Raw genomic sequence first — 18,358 nt, 5'->3', positions numbered from 1 at the left:
GAATTTTTGAAAGCAGGCAAATATATATCGTTCACCATCAGTCTCATGCTCAGAGAGAGATGTATGTTGTAGGAAATAAATAAATACATACATACAGCATAACCCTTTAAGATTTGGGCCTTCCTAGAACTTACTGAATCACTATGGTCCCCTCAATCCCTTTGTGTTTCAGGCACCTCTGTGGTGGCGCCTGGCACAACAGTTGCCCCTGGAAGTTTCAGCACAGGTGAGTCCACTGTGTGATGGGGAATCCCTTCATGGGTGCTTGCCATAATGTCTTTGAGTGTTTCAATGCAGAAGCATCACCATTCCATTCCATGCCCCCTGAATCTTTTCTATTCATGTCCTTCCTCTGCCAGCAGCCACAACTTCTCCTGGAGCAAGTGGAATGACTGGGGTTAGAACCACTTTGAGTAAGCACGGACAATCCACTACCTCCTTCTCAGTAGACATTGCCTCAATCACATGCAGTATTTGTACTTCGTGTAAAGAGTCTTTTCTGTACATGGATTACCAGATAGTCAGGATATTACCTAAATGACTAAAGGCCCGACACTCAAATTCCTTTATTTTTCTTTCTTCTGTTCCAAGGAGACTTCACCATGAAGCTAAGGCACTGAGAATCAGTTGTGTGATTGGAGAGACATGTTTTTATTTCTCTCATTGATATCTAGAGGAAATAATTGAGTTATGGAAAGTTTTGTCATTAAATTTTCTGTGAGACAGAAATGGTGCATGGAAAACATATGTAGGTTAAATCTTGGTTCTAGAAACCACTGAAAAGAGCTTCTTGGCACTTTGAGAAAACACATAGTTCCCACACCTTCATGATATGACATGTTCATTCTTATTATGGGTAAAGAATTCAGATTTTGATTCCTATCACTTTCTAATTCCAACTTTCAATGTGGCAGCCACTGGCAAACTTCTTGCACGTGAAAAATCTAATATTTAAAGCAATAAATAATGATGATAATAGTAATAAGCATATGAATCATTTATGAGTTCTGACCGTATACCTTTTGAAATTAAGTTTAAATAACTTATTCCAATTAAGAAACACTTACATTTCAATTAAGAACAATATGATTTGAAAATATTTTACCTCACCATTTAACAATTATACTTGGATATTGAAGGTTTCCATCATGTTTACAGTCAGAAAGATTTCTCTGTGACTTAATAGTAGGTGACAAGACATTTTGATTTAGGCTTATTGCATGTCTTGACATCTACTTAGCTCATCCCTCTTCTTTAATACTCAATTAATTTTGGTTTTCTTTCCATCTTTAAGAGACTACAACTTCCCTAGGTGGAATTGGCACCACTAGAACCGAAATAAAATCAGGTAAATATGTTGTAGTATTCATTATTTATTGTTGTATTTTGATAGATTTCTTAGAGGAAACATTTTTTAACAATGAGTTTTTAAGTTACAGAAAATTTGCATTGATGATGCAAAGAATAACTTTAATGTGGAGTGCAGTTCTAAATTTCTTTTAAGGCTGTAATATTTCAGGGGAAACAGAATTTCTTCTTAGATCTGGATTTGTAAACATGTGGGCCCAAATTTCCTGAAGGCTTTCCCTTCTTAGAGACTAACTTCAGGGTTCTAGGCCTCTGGAGAGGACAGTTGCAGAAGCTTCAGCTCTGCAATTATTTCCCTTTGAGAAGAGCATAGTCTGTTTATCATCATAGTATTGACTTGTATTCAGCATAGAAACCATTAGGTTGTCATACTTCACTTCAGAGATAAAAATTCAAAATTTTCTTTTTTTCTCCTTTCTCTTTCTTTCCTTCTCATCCTTCTTCTTTTTTTTTCTTTTTATTAGGAGCCACCACTGGAGCACCAGGAAGTAAGACAGGTAGATTTCACAAATGCCTTTTATATGACCTTCAACATTGGCAAAAATAAGTCATCAGGGCAGTCATATTATCCTTGGCCTTGCAAAGGCACACAGAAAACACAAAACATGTCTGTCCTCCTGTCAGTTATAGGTCCAGGAAGCGTCTTTTCCTGCTCCAAAGTCAAAGATAGGCATGTTGCTTACCACATTCTTCTAAGCATTACAAAAAAGTGCCCATCTTTCTCTTTTTTCCTACCTAGGCACAGCTGGAGTGCCCTCTGCTACAACAGCTGCCCCTGGGAGCTCCAACTCAGGTAAAGCACCAGGCTGGGAGGAACCACTGCTTGGAAAGGGCTCCTCAGTGGGGTGTCTGGCCTGGGCAATTCTACCATACTTTTCTCAGATTCTTCTAATCTTTGCCCTCACTGCTATTCTTTTTCCGTCTTTTTCAGAGACCACAACCTCTGTAGGAGAAAGTGGAATAACAAGTGCTGAAACAGTCACAGGTGAGCTCTCCTAAGGAACTAAGTGTAATTTGTAAGTTTCCCATGTGTTGCTAGAAATATAGCAGAACTCATTGATTCCCGTATCTGGCATATTAGATACAAATTCAGCAGGTGTTCAATATTTAACATCATTAAATATGGTTCATAAATTTCAACTTTCCCTCCTTATATCTGCCTTGGGCCTAAAGGCACTTGATCAGGGCATCATGGGACCCATTCCCTGACAGTTATAGAGGTGACTTGAGCCCAAATCTATCTTCCTGTGTCTAAACCTTAAAAAAGGGCCTCAGTTGTGATGTTTGTAAACTTGCTGAGGAAACTGTATGTTCCATGGGCAGTAAATGGATTAACTCCTAAAATACAAAATCCAGAAAAATAAATTTTTAGTATATTGATGCAAATAAGTATTTTCTTTTTCCTTTAATAGCTTATTCTCATATCATTAAGGAGGACAAATTGACCAACTGACCACATAATCTTTTCTTATTTCAGGTACTACTGAGGGCATCTCTGGCAAAACTCTGGAAACTGGAAGTGCCCAAACAGGTCAGGAATTCTAATCACGACCCGTTGAGCAGTCTAGTCTCTGAGAGCCACAGAATGTCATGTGTAGTCATTATACCTCCAATTCCTTTCTCTCTCAGAGGTCACAACTTTCTCAGGAGGCAACTGGACCACCCAAGCAGGCCCACCAGGTGAGCTTGTCAGGCTGAGGCCTGCTCTCATCTCTCTATTTGGGTGGCTGCAGTGAACAATAACATGAAGGTTTTTGAGGGAGGGGGATTTTCTCTGGGGCCATATTATGTCATATCTACCTGGCCTGTGATTCTGCTTGTGATTCTATGACCCCAAAGGGCTCAGCCAGGCTATCTCCAGTATCCTGGCTTATGGAGACATTTTTTTCTGATAGGAGGCTTGAGAGTCTATTGCATGTATTCCAACCTTCCAGAACTTCCAGTCCTTGTTTTCCCAGTGTACTTTTCCACCCACAGCTTGACACTTTCTGTCATTTTTCTCATTTACTTTTACAAGATGTTTGTTTCCTCTCTCCCCTCACCAGAAAGCTTCATGAAGACAACTGATTATAAAACGCCCCAAGTTGCATCAAAGAGTTCTACTTATAAAGATAAAATTATGCTTTGTTTCCTCTGTAGGCACCTCTGTCATACAAGGGGGATATGCTCCTAGAAGGCAAACAGATTAGGGTGATTTAAACTCTATTCTACCCTTGTGACATAGTGAAAGAGAAACCCAGTAGCAACACATTCATCTCTGGTTGGCCTGGAAAATGAAGTGCTAGGAAGTTGTTCATTTTCCATTCATTATGGAAATAGAATGTTCTCAGGAAAGGGCTTCAGTGCTTTAGGGTTGCCATCTTGATCCTTCCAAGCTTAATTTGGGAGACAATGCTCTATTATTCCATTTCCATTTTCTTTTTCCATTTCAGGTATCACGGGAGAATCTTCTAGAATGACCATTATATCTGGAAGTTCTAATGTGTTGTACTTAATGTCAAATGTCATTCTATGTATTTTAGGGCTGCTATGATAAAATCTCACCCGAGTATCCTCTCCCAGTATTCCACATTCATAGACTTTACCACTCTCTTTCTTCCCTCAGAGGCCACAACTTCCATTGAAGAGACTGGTACTTCTGGAACTGGATTCAAAACCGGTGAGAAGAAACAGCCCCTGATCTGGCATAATAAGTGTTAGGTCTCTTAAGCTTTGCGTGAGAGAGTCTGTGTTTTATTTAGGGATGCTGGAAGTGATTCAAGATAGTTTTGCTGGTGGAGATACAATTTTTTTTGAATTATAATAATTCTAGAATGGAAACTGACAGCTTTATGTCTAAGGATGGAATGGAATTTCTCCATTCATGTTACAACTGTCACTAGCACTTGAGGTGGAATTCAGAAAGTTTTCCATGAAAGTGTGTGAAATACAAAAGAGTCTCATGGACCCAGGATGCATGCGTTTATATGTGTGTGCATGCTTACACATTTTCTTGCTTTTTATCTTCTCCTATATCTGATGGTTTCAGCACATTTAAAACATTTCCCCCCTCTTTTCTATCTCACAGCAGGCATCACTGCAGCACCAGGAAAGCAAGCAGGTAAGCATTGGGGAAATCCATCTAGTTTCCCTTTTATCAAACTCCAAAAGTGCCTGAAGCTGAGGACACTGTCTATCTGCTTTAGTTGTGAAGCACTGACAACCAGCAAATGCATCTAGTTCACTAACTGCCATATCCTCAGGGAAAATGACTTCTTGTATAGAAAATAAATGTAGTATATACCTTTTAGATTCGGGTGTTCATTTGACTTACTCACTCATCATGGTCACCTCAATCCCTCTGTGTTTCAGGCACCTCTGGGGTGGCACCTGGCACAACAGTTGCTCCTGGAAGTTTCAGCACAGGTAAGTACACAATTTGGCACAGAGCCATTTCTTGGATGCTTTCTACAATAATGTGTCTTTCCTTTTGCTGCCTCTGTGCAAAAGCGGACCATTCCCTTTCTAAATCCCAGAATGTTTTCCATACTTTTTTCACTCTCTCAGCAGCTACAACTTCTCCTGGAGCAAGCAGAGTGACTGGCACTGGACCCACTGCAGGTGAGCCCTGATGAAGCACGACCTGCTTCTCAGTAGACAACGTTGCCTGAATCACATCTAATGTTTGTACTTCCTGTGAAGAGTATTTTCAGAACAAGCATTATCATATTGGCAGGATTTTACCTAATTACTAAATGTGACACTCAGCCTCCTTCATCGTCCTTTCCTCTGCTTCAGGGAGACTTTACCATGGAGCTGAGGCACAGAGAATCAGTTGGGTGATTGGAGAGAAATGTCTTTCTTTCTCTCATTGATATCTAAAGGAAGTAATTGAGATAATGAAATTTTTGTCATTAAGTTTTCTGAGATAGAAATGGTGCATGGAAGACATATACAGATTCAACTCCTGGGTCTAGAAACATCTAAAAAGGAGCTTGTTGGCACATTGAGAAAACACAGTTTCCTCACCTTCATCCTCAGCCATTTTCTTTCTTATTTTGGGCAAAGAATAAAGATAATGAATCCTGTCACTTTCTAATTCCAAGTTCCAATGTGGTAGGTGCTGGCAATTTTTTTTTTTTTTTTTTGAAGAGAGGACATCCAAGCAAAGGCAATTTGTGGCCAGCCCTGAGATTGTCCCCACTCCCTCTGGCAAAATTCTTGCACATGGTACTGGTACCAAAACAGAGATATAGACCAATGGAACAGAACAGAGCCCTCAGAAATAATATCACACATCAACAACCATCTGATCTTTGACAGACCTGATGAAAACAAGAAATGGGGAAAGGATTCCCTATTTAATAAATGGTGCTGGGAAAACTGGCTAACCATATATAGAAAGCTGAAACTGGATCCCTTCCTTATACCTTAGACAAAAAATAATTCCAGATGGAGCAAAGACTTAAATGTTAGATCTAAAACCATAAAAACCCTAGAAGAAAACCTAGGTAATACCATTCAGGACATAGGCATGGGCAAGGACTTCATGTCTAAAACACCAAAAGCGATGGCAACAAAAGCCAAAATTGACAAATGGGATCTAATTAAACTAAAGAGCTTCTGCACAACAAAAGAAACTACCATCAGAGTGAACAGGCAGCCTACAGAATGGGAGAAAATTTTTGCAATCTACTCATCTGACAAAGGGCTAATATCCAGAACCTACAAAGAACTCAAACAAATTTACAAGAAAAAAACAAACAACCCCATCAAAAAGTGGGCAAAGGATATGAACAGACACTTCCCAAAAGAAGACATTTATACACCCAACAGACACATGAAAAAATGTTCATCATCACTCGCCATCAGAGAAATGCAAATCAAAACCACAATGAGATACCATCTCACACCAGTTAGAATGGCAATCATTAAAAAGTCAGGAAACAACAGGTGCTGGAGAGGATGTGGAGAAATAGGAACGCTTTTACACTGTTGGTGGGACTGTAAACTAGTTCAACTATTGTAGAAGACAGTGTGGCAATTTCTCAAGGATCTAGAACTAGAAATACGATTTGACCCAGCCATCCCATTCTGGGGATATACCCAAAGTATTATAAATCATGCTGCTGTAAAGACACATGCACATGTATGTTTATTGCACCACTATTCACAATAGCAAAGACTTGGAACCAACCCCAATGTCCATCAATGATAGACTGGATTAAGAAAATGTGGCACATATACACCGTGGAATACTATGCAGTCATACAAAAGGATGAGTTCATGTCCTTTGTAAGGACATGGATGCAGCTGGAAACCATCATTCTCAGCAAACTATTGCAAGGACAAAAAAAACAAACACCGCATGTTCTCACTCATAGGTGGGAATTGAACAGCGAGAACATTTGGACACAGGGAGGGGAACATCACACACCAGGGTCTGTCATGGGGTGGGGGTTGGGGAGGAGGGATAGCATTAGGTGATATACCTAATGTAAATGACAAGTTAATGGGTGCAGCACACCAACATGGCACATGTATACATATGTAACAAACCTGCATGTTGTGCACATGTACCCTAGAACTTAAAGTATAATTTTAAAAAAAGAAAATTCTGATACTTAAATCAATGAAAATGTTGATTATAGTAGTGAGCATATCTATCATTGATGAGTTCCTTTCTATAACCATTTTTATTAAGAGGTTTACATATCTTATTCCAATTAAGAACTACCTAAAGTCTAAGAACCATATGAGTTAAAATTCTTTCATTCCCCATTTTAAAAAAATACCCTTGTGAATTGAAGGTTTACATCACCTTTACAGTCAGGAAACTTTCTTTTCTAACTTAGTAGGTGGCAAGACATTTTGAACTGGGCTTCTCTCATGTAATGATAGCAGCTTAGCTCATCCCTTTTTCTTAGCACTCAATTAATTTTAGTTTTCTTTCCATCTTTAAGAGACCACAATTTTCCTAGGAGGAAGTAGCACCACTGGAGCAGAAATAAAATCAGGTGAAGATTATGGGGGTTTCATTATTTACTGTTGTATTTTGATAAATTTGTTCGGGGAAACATTTTTTTCAATGAACTTTTTATTTTGGAATAATTGTAAATTATAGAAGGGTTGAATAGATTATGCAAATAATCTCTTTAATGTGGAATAGAGTTTTTCCTTTCCTTTTGAAGCTATTTCAAAGCAACCAGGATTTCCTTTCAGATTTGGAACAACTTGGGCCTAAATTTCCAAAAGGCTTTTTCTTCTCTAGGACTAGCCTCAGGGTTCGAGGCCTCTAGAGAGGAGAGTTACAGTAGCTCTGGCTCTGAAAGGGTTTTTCCTTTGAAAGTAACTCAGTGTGTGTATCATTACAGTACTGACTTGTATTCAGCAGAGAAATCATTAAGATGTCACATTTTAGTTCAGGGGTAAAAATTCAAACTTTCCTTTCTTCTTTCTTTACTCCCTTTTCTTCCTCTTGCTCCTCCTCCTCCTTCTTCCTCTCTCTTTTCCTTTTCATTAGGAGCCACCACCAGAGCACCAGGAAGTAAGACAGGTAAACTTGGAGAACGTCTTTGATATGACCTTCAATCTTGGCAAAAATAATCAGAGCAGGCACATTAGCCACTGCATTAACCTTGGCCTTACAAAGGCACACGGTAAACATAGAAAATACCACCTCCTGTCAGTTATAGGTCCAGGAAGCATCTTTTGCTGCTCCAAGGTCCAGGTAGACATGATGCTGGCCACATTCTTCTAAGGGTTACAAATGTGTCAATCTGTTGATCTTTTTTTTTTCTTTCCTTCCTAGGCACAGCTGGAGTGCCCTCTGGGACAACAGTCACCCCTGGGAGCTCCAACTCAGGTAAAGCACCAGGCTGGGAGGAACCACTGCTTGGGAAGGGCTCCTCAATGAGGTGTCTCTGCCTGGGTGATCCTACCATGAGTTCTCAGATTCTTCAAATCTTTGACCTCACTGCTATTCTTTTTCCCTTTTTCTCAGAGGCTACAACTTTCTCTAGAATCACTGAAGCAGTAACAGTCTCAGGTGAAAATGGGAAGTTTGTAAAATAGTTCTAACAATTCAAATTGATTGAAATAAATACAGAGTGATTTCCTATGGAAATCTTTGTCCAAGCCCCCAAATTTCAGAATATTAGTGTTTTACCAAAATTTTTACATTAATGGATAGCAGAATATTCTCTCTCTTTTCTCTTTTACAGGATCCATGACCACTGCACTGGGGAGCCAACTCTCCAGCAGTCAAACAGGTAAGCATGGGAAAGTATAAATATCTTCCTGATATTTACCAGTATTCAGATAATAAGGATACTTCTAATGTGAGTCCTTAGCCTTGGCTTTTTTTTTTTTTTTTTTGGAATGAAGTATCCTTGTTGAAAGGTGTATGAGGAATAATGGAATATGCCCTCTGAGTTAACAAAAAACATATAATGTTTTTCTTCTTAGCCCTTCTGTTAATGTAAAGGAAATGATGTAAGTTTCCTTCTCTTAGTGATTCCAGGTTCCAGTGGCATCATCTCTCACACAACTGTTGCACCTGGAAGTTCTGTTATAGGTAAGTGAATATTTTCAATGGCAGTCATCACTTGTTTAATTTCAAGGAGGAATATGTAACCCCAAACATCCTTTCTACTTCATTTCCTCTTGCAGAGGCCAAAGCTTCCTTAGAAGCCATCAGAGTCACTGTTGTGAAATCACTGAGAACTAGGGGTCTCAAAGGTTAGCATGGCCATTAAGTAGTATCATGAGTTTGCCTCTGAATCTGAAAGATTATCGTATAGGGAGGGCAGGTCCTCCCATCCACACCCCTGAGCTGACTTCTGAACCAGCCTTTTCCAATGCCTGGCCTTAGGACATAGATTTCTGGAGAGGGTAGCAGGAGCAGTAATTCCCTGGACAATTAACCCAGTGGATATTATAGATATTACTACAGAATCAGCAGGAGTCAAGACTGGCCCAGAAGGTCTGTCTCAGGTGAACAGATGACTAAAATGAACTCAGAAATGGTTTGCTCTCCATCCTGAGATTTAAGTATTAAGTTGCTGAAGGGTTGCCTCAGTGATTGATTATAGGTCAAAACATACTCAGAATCGTTTTTCCTACTTTCAGTCATCAGGAACCACCTCTGATGCATCAGACAATCAAGTCACTGGAAGTAAAACAGGCAAATATGTTAAAGAAATTCTTTTGTCTCACATTTGAGGGTTTTATATTATATATGCTTGGAAAGCCTACTAAAAGGTAGGCTTCTTGAGAAAAAAGTCTCTGTTCAATGATCCCTAGTACTAAACAGGGCCCAATAAATATTTATTGAATGAATGAAATAATTAAAATATAGGAAAAATATATGATTCAATCCAGGAACAAAAAGGCCAGTGGAAGAACATGCTCAAAGGACTGCCACATAGACAAAGCAGGCTGTGTGAATGGTGCCTCCTGGAGCTGGCCAGTGTACAATATGAGTGATATGGCCCTGGAAATACAGATTTAGTTTATACCTAGACTGCCTCCATGCAAAAGATTCTTTATAACACCATAACCTTCTCATTTCAGGCACTACTGGTGTGGCCTTGAGCACAGCTGTTGCACCTGGAAGTTCCAGTACAGGTAGGCTAACAAGCTGAGAAGAAAGCTCCCTTTCTGGAAATAAGATGGCAAAAATGTCTTTCACATTGCTCTTCTTCTATAAGAGCATCACAGTATATTTCCCCATCCTTCTAAGTCCTCATCCTTTACTCGTTGCTTCTCTTTTTCTTCCAGAAGCCACAACTTCCACAGGAGTCCATAGAACCACTGTAGTGGGATGGAAGACAGGTGAGAATTAATGGTGTGTGTTTGTGCATGCATGTATGACTTTTGAGTGATAATAAATTACAATTATACTTTGCTTCTTAATAGGATAGTTTTTCGAGGAGGAGCTTTTGAGGAACTCTCATCTAAGATCAGCGTTTTGTTACTTAATTTTGAATTAACTTGGGCAAATTGCCTTCCATTTCCAGGGCCAAGCCTCACATATATAAGTCTCTGCAAATGAGAGTGAAAGTGATAATTGTATGAAAAGTTTTCTTTTTCCATTTTAGTTATCTCCATTTTAGGTATATCAGAAAAATGAATTACTGGCTCAGAGGATTCCATTTCAGGTCAACAGAAGGCCAAAATGCACACAGATTTGCCTCGAACGATATATTTTTCCTTGAGCACAATAATGACTGAAATGTACCGTAGTTATCCCTATAACTCTAGTCTACATTTATATTCCAAAGTTTTTCTATTTTTATCCTTTTAAGAGCTACCACTAGAGGGTCAGCAAACCAAGGAACTGGAAGCACAATAGGTAAAAATGGCAGGAAAGAGGGCCACTTGTCTTACTGCCATTGAATTCCAGACAAATGGAGTCCTCTGTTGAGGAATTTGTATCTTTTTTTGATTTGAGAATAAAACTATGTATGAGAAAACACAGACCAGGCACGATGGCTCACACCTGTAGTCCCAGCACTTTGGGAGGCCGAGGTGGGTGGATCACCTGAGGTCACTAGTTTGAGATCAGCCTGGCCAACATGGTGAAACCTCTTCTCTACTAAAAATACAAAAATTAGCCAGGTGTGGTAGCAGGAGCCTGTAATCCCAGCTACTCAGGAGGCTGAGGCAGGAGGATCACTTGAACCTGGGAGGCGGAGGTTACAGTGAGAGATTGTGCCATTGCACTCCAGCCTGGGTGACAGAGAAAGACTAGGGTAGCTTCTGGCAACACATCTAAACCTGGGAGTTCAAACACGGGTGAGCCAGCCAGCTGGTGAGACTCCACAGAATGATTTACTAGTAAAGTGCCTCCCGTGGCACTGTTATCAAGAACAGTGCATCCTTCACTTTCCTCACAATGCTAATTCCTCTCACTTCATATTTTCCTACCTTTCCTCTCTAAGAAGCTATGACGTCCTTTAGAGGCACTGAGACCACAGGAAGTGGAATGAATACAGGTGAGCACACGAGCTTCCTAACCTGTCCACTTTTCACTTAAAATAATAGCCATAGTAGTTAACACTTTCTAGCATGAACTATGTTCCAAGCACTACTCCACGTTTTTCTCATTATTATTTCTTTTATCCCTCATCCCAAATTGTGAGGTAAGCACTATTGTTCTCACAGACTTTCCAGATGAGAAAAACCTATGGCTCAAAGATATTCACTAACTGAATGAAGATCACACAGCGAGCAAACAACAGATTTCAACTCAGGCACTCTGGCTTCAAAATCCATCCTCTTAACCATGATACTAAATCACCACTACACTATACCGCTACACTCTTTTGTGACATCTCAACTCTTTTAGACTACTACAATTTCTATGATACCAATATTTTACCCAAATGAAAATTCAACAGGTAATCAGTCCTGCTTTGTTCCTTTTTCTAGGGGTATCAGGTAGCCAAGTCACTAGCATTCCACTAGGTAAGTAAAGTACCTTTGTTTTCCTGACATTGAGTACAGAAAAAGAGACGTTCTCATTCAGACTCCACCACCACCTCACATTGCACCCTTCCCCCACCAAGTTTATAGTGAGAATGCAGCATTACATTTGCAAAATACAAAATAACTTTGGAACAAGCTGTCCCTGAAAATGTTTTTTTCTTGCATAATAAAGAATTCTGTTGTTGCCTCATTCTATTATAGAATGGGCTTTTATTATAAGAAAACAATTGATATAGTGGTACCCTTCCATTTTGTTTTTAGATACTACTGCAGTGGTCTCTGGCAACACCATCTCACCTAGCAGTTTCAACACAGGTGAGTCAATGAGGAAACAGATACTGTTGGTTTTTTTTTTTTTTTTTCGGTTAGGTGCTAACTCTGCAGCAATGGCACATTATGTCTTTTGATGATTTTCTGTTAGCCCTCACTACTTTCTTCCTTTTTATTCTCAGAAGATATAACTTCCATGGAAGGAAGCATAATCAATGAAAGTGGAATTGGCAAATATATATATACACACACACACACACAAATAAATATATATTAATATACATGAGAAAAAATGAGAAATGAGAAAAAATGACAAATGTATATATTATTTTTTTCTTGAGATAGTCTCACTCTTGAGATAGTCTCCAGCCCAGGCTGGAGTGCGGTGGTGTGACCTCAGCCTACTGCAAATTCCACCTCCAGGGTTCAAGCAATTTTCTTACCTCAGCCACTCAAGTAGCTGGGATTACAGGTGTGCACCACCACACCAAGCCATCTTTTTTTTTTTTTTTTTTTTTTTTTGTATTTTTAGAAGATATGGGGTTTCACCATGTTGGCCAGGCTGGTCTTGAACTCCTGGCCTCAAGTGATCTGCCTTTCCTGGCCTCCCAATGTGCTGGGATAACAAGTGTGAGCCACTGCGCCTGGCCAAAGAATTGGCAACTCTTGAGTTTCTACAAATCTACATTGGGCTTTTGCCTTTTCATAGAGATATTTGTTAAACAAAGCTTGTATTTATAAAATTCGTATCATTTCTCCTGGGGCCAAACCTTATACTACAATTATAGAAAAAGAGGCTCAGAGTCCAGAAAGATTCCCCTTTTAACATTTAAGCTATTACCCAGTACATACGGAGGAAATATAAATCCGTATTGTTCTATTTAAGGCAGCAGAGGTGATAGAAGTTACTCTAGAGGTTTAGATCTGTCATATTTTGGAATTTGGATGTCATAAGTTTATTGAATGCAGTTGAATACCTTTACACAAATATTGTTTTCATTTCTTGTCACTAGAAGCTACCAGTGGCACATCTAAGAGGTCAAACCCTGGAAGTGAAATAGGTAAGCATGAAAAATACCCCGAAACCTCTGACATTAAACTCTAAGGAGCCAAATAATCAAGGCTGGACTACAAACTAATGTGTTTACTGTGACTCTGAATTTAAAAATGGAGAACACACTTCATGATGACAGGATAGCACAAGCTTTCTGCTGCTTTCAAGTCATAGACAGTCATTGGCGTCCATGTTCTTCTTGGGATGGTAAATGCATCACAATTTGGGGTCTCTCTTTCCCTCTCCCTGCTTTAGGTACCACTGGTATAGTCTCTGGCACAACAGTTGCATCTGGAAGTTCCAACACAGGTAACCTAATAGGGAATGAGGGGTTTTAGTCATGGAATATGACTGAGTCCCTCCCCAGAAACATACACACTCTCTACCGTACCATGGGAATATCACGGGATTTTCTCAGTTATAGGATTCTTCTGAATTTACTTCTTTTCTCCCTTCACTTAGAAGCCACAACTTCTTTGGGCAATGGTGGAACCACTGAGGCTGGAAGTAAAATAGGTGGGCACTAGCAATCAAATAATTATTTTTTTCTTTTCATCTTAAACTAAATCAAATTGGCTCTAATGAACTTAGTGGATGTTTTCCTCAATCATTGTATACAAATTACTGGTATATAAATAGTTTACTCCTTGTGAATTGCTGCTTATTTGAAATACAATGATATCATGAGAACATGCCTAATATATCACTTAAGGCAAAAAAGTTCCTGATATAAACCTTTTAGTTCACTTGAGAAACCTATTATTTTTTTCTAAACCAAATCCTAATTTTAGATGAAAAAGAATTCATAAATTGATTCTCTCCTCTTGTGATTGCAGTTACCACTGGGATAACTACTGGCACAACCATTGTATCTGGGAGTTCCAACACAAGTGAGTCATAAAAGAGTTGAAGAAACCTGCCTATGTGAACTTCTGGGGACCTGATGGCTCCCACAGGGATATTACATAAAGTAAGAGTGTTACTCGTTTTTCCAAATGTCTGCATTCTATACCACTTTCTCCTATTTCTTCTCAGAGGCTACGACTTCTACAGGCATTGGAGTTGCCACTGGAGTTGGAATGGCAACTGGTGAGTGGTTTGTTTTGGGTTCTCAACAATTCTTTGCTTGAGTTTGTGGTAGTGATGAATGAATGGGAAGATGAGCTGAAACAGGATTTTGTATTTCACTTGAAGAGACATGTCAGGTAAATCAAGCTTGGGACCTTGCTCTTCACATGGATTTTCTCCATATACTAGTCTTTTTTTAATATTTTAAATTTTTTCAACTTTTATTTTAGATTCACTTGAAGAGACATGTCAGGTAAATCAAGCTTGGGACCTTGCTCTTCACATGGATTTTCTCCATATACTAGTCTTTTTTTAATATTTTAAATTTTTTCAACTTTTATTTTAGATTCGGCGGGGGGTGGGGGGGGGTACATGTGTAGGTTTGTTACATGTCCTGAGTGTATTGCATGATGCTTAGGTTTGGAGTATGAATGATCCCGTCATCCAGGTACTGAGCAGAGTACCCAATAGTCAATTTTTCAATGCCCCCTTCTTCTTCCCCTTTATAGTGGTCCCCAGTGTCTATTGTTGCTATCCGTATATCCATGAGTATCCAGTGTTTAGCTCCCACTTGTAAGACCATGCAGTATTTGTTTTTCTGTTCCTGCATTAATTCACATAGGATAATGGCCTCCAGCTGCATTCTAGCTCCATCTGTGTTGCTGCAAAGGACATAATTTTGTTCTTTCTTATGGTTGTATAATGTTCCATGGTGTGTATACACTACATTTTTAAAATCCAGTCCATCATTGATGGGAACCTAGGTCGATTCCATGTCTTTGCTATTGTGAATAACCCTGCGATGAAAGTGCAAATGAATGTGTCTTTTTGGTAGAACAATTTGTTTTCTTTTGGATAGATACCCACTAATGGGATTGCTGGGTCAATTGGTGATTCTGTTTTAAGTTCTTTGAGAAATCTCCAGACTGCTTTCCATAGTGGCTGGATTAATTTACATCCACATCAACGATCAATTCCCTTTCCTCTGCAGCTTTACCAGCATCTGGTTTTTTTTTTGTTTGTTTTGTTTTGTTTTTGACTTTTTCATAATAGCCATTCTGACTGGTGTGAGATGGTATTTCATTGTGGTTTTGATTTGCACTTCTCTAATGATTAGTAATGTGAATGTTCTCATATGCTTGTCATATGTGTGTATGCCTTATGAAAAATAGCTGTGTACTTTGGCCACTTTTTAATAGGGTTGTTTTTTGCTGGTTAATTTGTTTACATTCCTTGTAGGTTCTGGATATTAGATCTTTGTCAGATGCATAGTTTGCAAATATTTTCTTCCATTCTGTAGGTTGTCTGTTAACCTGTTGATAGTTTCTTTTGCTGTGCAGAAATTCTTTAGTTGAATTAGGTTCCATTTGTCAAGTTTTGTTTTTGTTGCAATTGTATTTGGCATCTTTGTTATGAAATCTCTGCCAGGGCCTATATCCAAAATGACATTTCCTAGATTATATTCCAGGGTTTTCATAATTTTAGGTTTTGCATTAAAGCCTTTAATCTATCTTGAGTTGATTTTTTTATATGGTGTAAGGAAAGGGGTTCAGCTTCAATCTCCTGCATGGCTAGCCAGTTATGCCAGCACCATTTATTGAATAGGGAGCCATTTCCTCATTGCTTGTTTTTGTTGGCTTTGTCAAAGATCAGATGGTTGTAGGCGTATAACATAATATCTGGGCTCTGTATTCTGTTCCATTGGTCTGTGTGTCTGTTTTTGTACCAATACCATGCTGTTTTGGTTACTGTAGCATTGTAATATAGTTTGAAGTTGGGTAATGTTATACCTCTAGTTTTGCTGTTTTTGCTTGGGATTTCCTTAGTTAAGCACCTTTTTGGTTCCATATGAATTTTACAATAGATTTTTTTTTCTAATTTTGTGAAGAATGTCATAGGTAGATTTAAATAGCATTGAATCTGTAAATTGCTTTGGGCAGTGTGGTCATTTTGATAATATTAATTCTTCCTATCCATGAACATAAAATGTTTTTCTATTTGTATCATCTCTGATTTCTTTCAGCAGTGTTTTGTAGTTCTTATTGTAGGGCTCTTTTGCCTCCCTAGTTAGCTGTATTCCTAGGTATTTTATTTTTTGTGGCTATTGTGAATAGGATTGTCTTTTTTGATTTGGCTCTCAGCCTTGATGTTGTTGATGTATAAAAATGCTGCTAATTTTTGCACACTTATTTTGTGTCTTGAAACTTTGCTGAAATTGTTGATCAGATCTAGGTTTTTTGGGCAGAGACTATGGGGTTTTCTAGGTATAGAATAATATCTTCTGCAAACAAAGATAGTTTGACTTATTTCCTTCCTATTCGGATGCCTTTTATTTATTTCTCTGGTCTGATTGCTCTGGCTAGGACTTCTAGTACTGTGTTGAATATGAGTGGGGAAAGTTGGCATCCTTGTCTTGTTCCAGTTCTCAAGGGGAATGCTTCCAACTTTTGCCAATTCAGTATGATGTTGGCTGCGGATTTGTCGTAGATGACTCTTATTATTTGGAGGTATATTCCTTCAATACCTAGTGTTTCATGAGTATTTAACATAAAGGGATATTCAATATTATCAAAAGCCTTTTCTGCATCTATTGAGATGATCATGTGGTTTTTGTTTTTAGCTTTATATGGTAAATCACATTTATTGGTACATACATTTGTGTATGTTGACCCAAACTTGCATCCCAGGGATAAGGCCTACTTGATCATGGTGCATTAACTTTTTGATATGCTGCTGGATTTAGTTGGCTAGTATTTTGTTGAGAATTTTTGCATCTATGTTCATCAAGATTATTGTGTTGAAATTTTCTTTTTTTGTCGTGTCTCCATTAGGTTTTGGTATCAGAATGATGCTGGCTTCATAGAGTGAGTTAGGGAGGAATTTCTCCTTCTAAATTTCTTGGAATAGTTTCATTAGGAATGGTACCAGCTCTTCTTTATTCATCTGGTAGTATGTATCTGTGAATCTGTCTGGTCCTGGGCTTTTTCTGGTTGGTAGGCTTTTGATTGCTGATTCAATTTCAGAACGCTTTATTGGTCTGTCTAGGAATTTAATTTCTTCCTGGTTCAATCTTGGGAGGTTATATGTTTCCAAGAATTCATTTCTTCCAGGTTTTCTAGTTTGTGTGCATAGACGCATTTGTGGTAGTTTCTGGGAGGTTTTTTTTTTTTTTTTTGTAATTCTATGGAGTCTGGTAATATTTCCTTTGTCATTTCTGATTGCGTTTATTTGGATCCTCTTTATTAGTCTAGATGGTGGTCTATCAATTTTATTTATTCTTTCAAGAAACAAACTGCTAGATTCATTGATATTTTGTATGGTTTTTCACATCTTAATTTTTTTTTTTCAGTTCAGCTGTGATTTTTGTTGTTTCTTGTTTTCTGCTAGTTTTGAGGTTGCTTTGGTTTTGTTTCTCTAGTACCTGTAGGTGTGATGTTACATTGTTACTTTGAGATCTTTCTAACAGTTTAATGCGGGCATTTGGCGCTATAAACTTCCCTCTTAACACTGCTTTAGTTGTGACCCAGAGATGCTGGTATGCTGTATCTTTGAAAAATATGAAATGCCTCATGAATTTTTGTGTCATCCTTAAAGCAGGGCCATGTTAATATTCTCTGTATCATTCCAATTTTAGTATATGTGCTGCTGAAGTGAGCACAAGAATTTCTTTGTTCATTTTCTGCCCTGATGATCTACCTAATGCGTCAGTAGGGTGTTGGAGTCCCCCACTATTACTGTGCAGCTGTCTTTTTGCAGGTCTAGAAGTACTTGCATTATGAATCTGGATATCCCAATGCTGGGTGCATATATGTCTAGGATAGTTAATTCGTCTTCTTGAATTGAACACTTTATCACTATGTAATGCCCTTCTTTGTCCTTTTTTGCTGTTGTTGGTTTAAAGTCTGTTTTATCTAAGAATAGCAACTTCTGATCTTTTTTGTTTTCCTTTTGCATCATAGATCCTTGTTTCTTTATTTTAACTCTGTGGGTATAATTACATGTGAGATGGAGCTCTTGAAGACAGCAGATGGATGGGTCTTGTTTTTTGTTTGTTTTTGTTTTATTCCAACTTGCCACTCCACACCAGCTTTTTAGATGTGATATTTATGAAACTAAGAATGATGTGTT

The 18,358-nt window shown here is 38.5% G+C and overlaps 1 protein-coding gene across 1 annotated transcript in view; it reads left to right on the top strand.

Annotated features, from left to right (window-relative positions):
- The window catches only part of MUC19 (mucin 19, oligomeric), a 205,316-nt gene that overhangs the window by 170,996 nt on the left and 15,962 nt on the right, over nt 1-18,358 (top strand). The window contains 26 exon segments of the mRNA XM_011973120.1: nt 173-226; nt 360-413; nt 1,295-1,348; nt 1,833-1,865; nt 3,801-3,850; nt 3,976-4,027; nt 4,436-4,468; nt 4,720-4,773; nt 4,915-4,968; nt 7,311-7,364; nt 7,871-7,903; nt 8,159-8,212; nt 8,351-8,395; nt 8,571-8,618; nt 8,861-8,923; nt 9,485-9,532; nt 9,922-9,975; nt 10,129-10,195; nt 10,656-10,702; nt 11,292-11,345; nt 12,100-12,153; nt 13,122-13,169; nt 13,418-13,471; nt 13,625-13,678; nt 13,999-14,052; nt 14,198-14,251. Coding sequence (XP_011828510.1) covers nt 173-226; nt 360-413; nt 1,295-1,348; nt 1,833-1,865; nt 3,801-3,850; nt 3,976-4,027; nt 4,436-4,468; nt 4,720-4,773; nt 4,915-4,968; nt 7,311-7,364; nt 7,871-7,903; nt 8,159-8,212; nt 8,351-8,395; nt 8,571-8,618; nt 8,861-8,923; nt 9,485-9,532; nt 9,922-9,975; nt 10,129-10,195; nt 10,656-10,702; nt 11,292-11,345; nt 12,100-12,153; nt 13,122-13,169; nt 13,418-13,471; nt 13,625-13,678; nt 13,999-14,052; nt 14,198-14,251 — 1,323 coding nt within the window.

Source organism: Mandrillus leucophaeus, unplaced genomic scaffold (assembly GCF_000951045.1).
Source record: "Mandrillus leucophaeus isolate KB7577 unplaced genomic scaffold, Mleu.le_1.0 Scaffold1344, whole genome shotgun sequence".
NCBI classification, from domain to species: domain Eukaryota; kingdom Metazoa; phylum Chordata; class Mammalia; order Primates; family Cercopithecidae; genus Mandrillus; species Mandrillus leucophaeus.
This window is presented reverse-complemented; position numbering and strand designations above follow the sequence as displayed.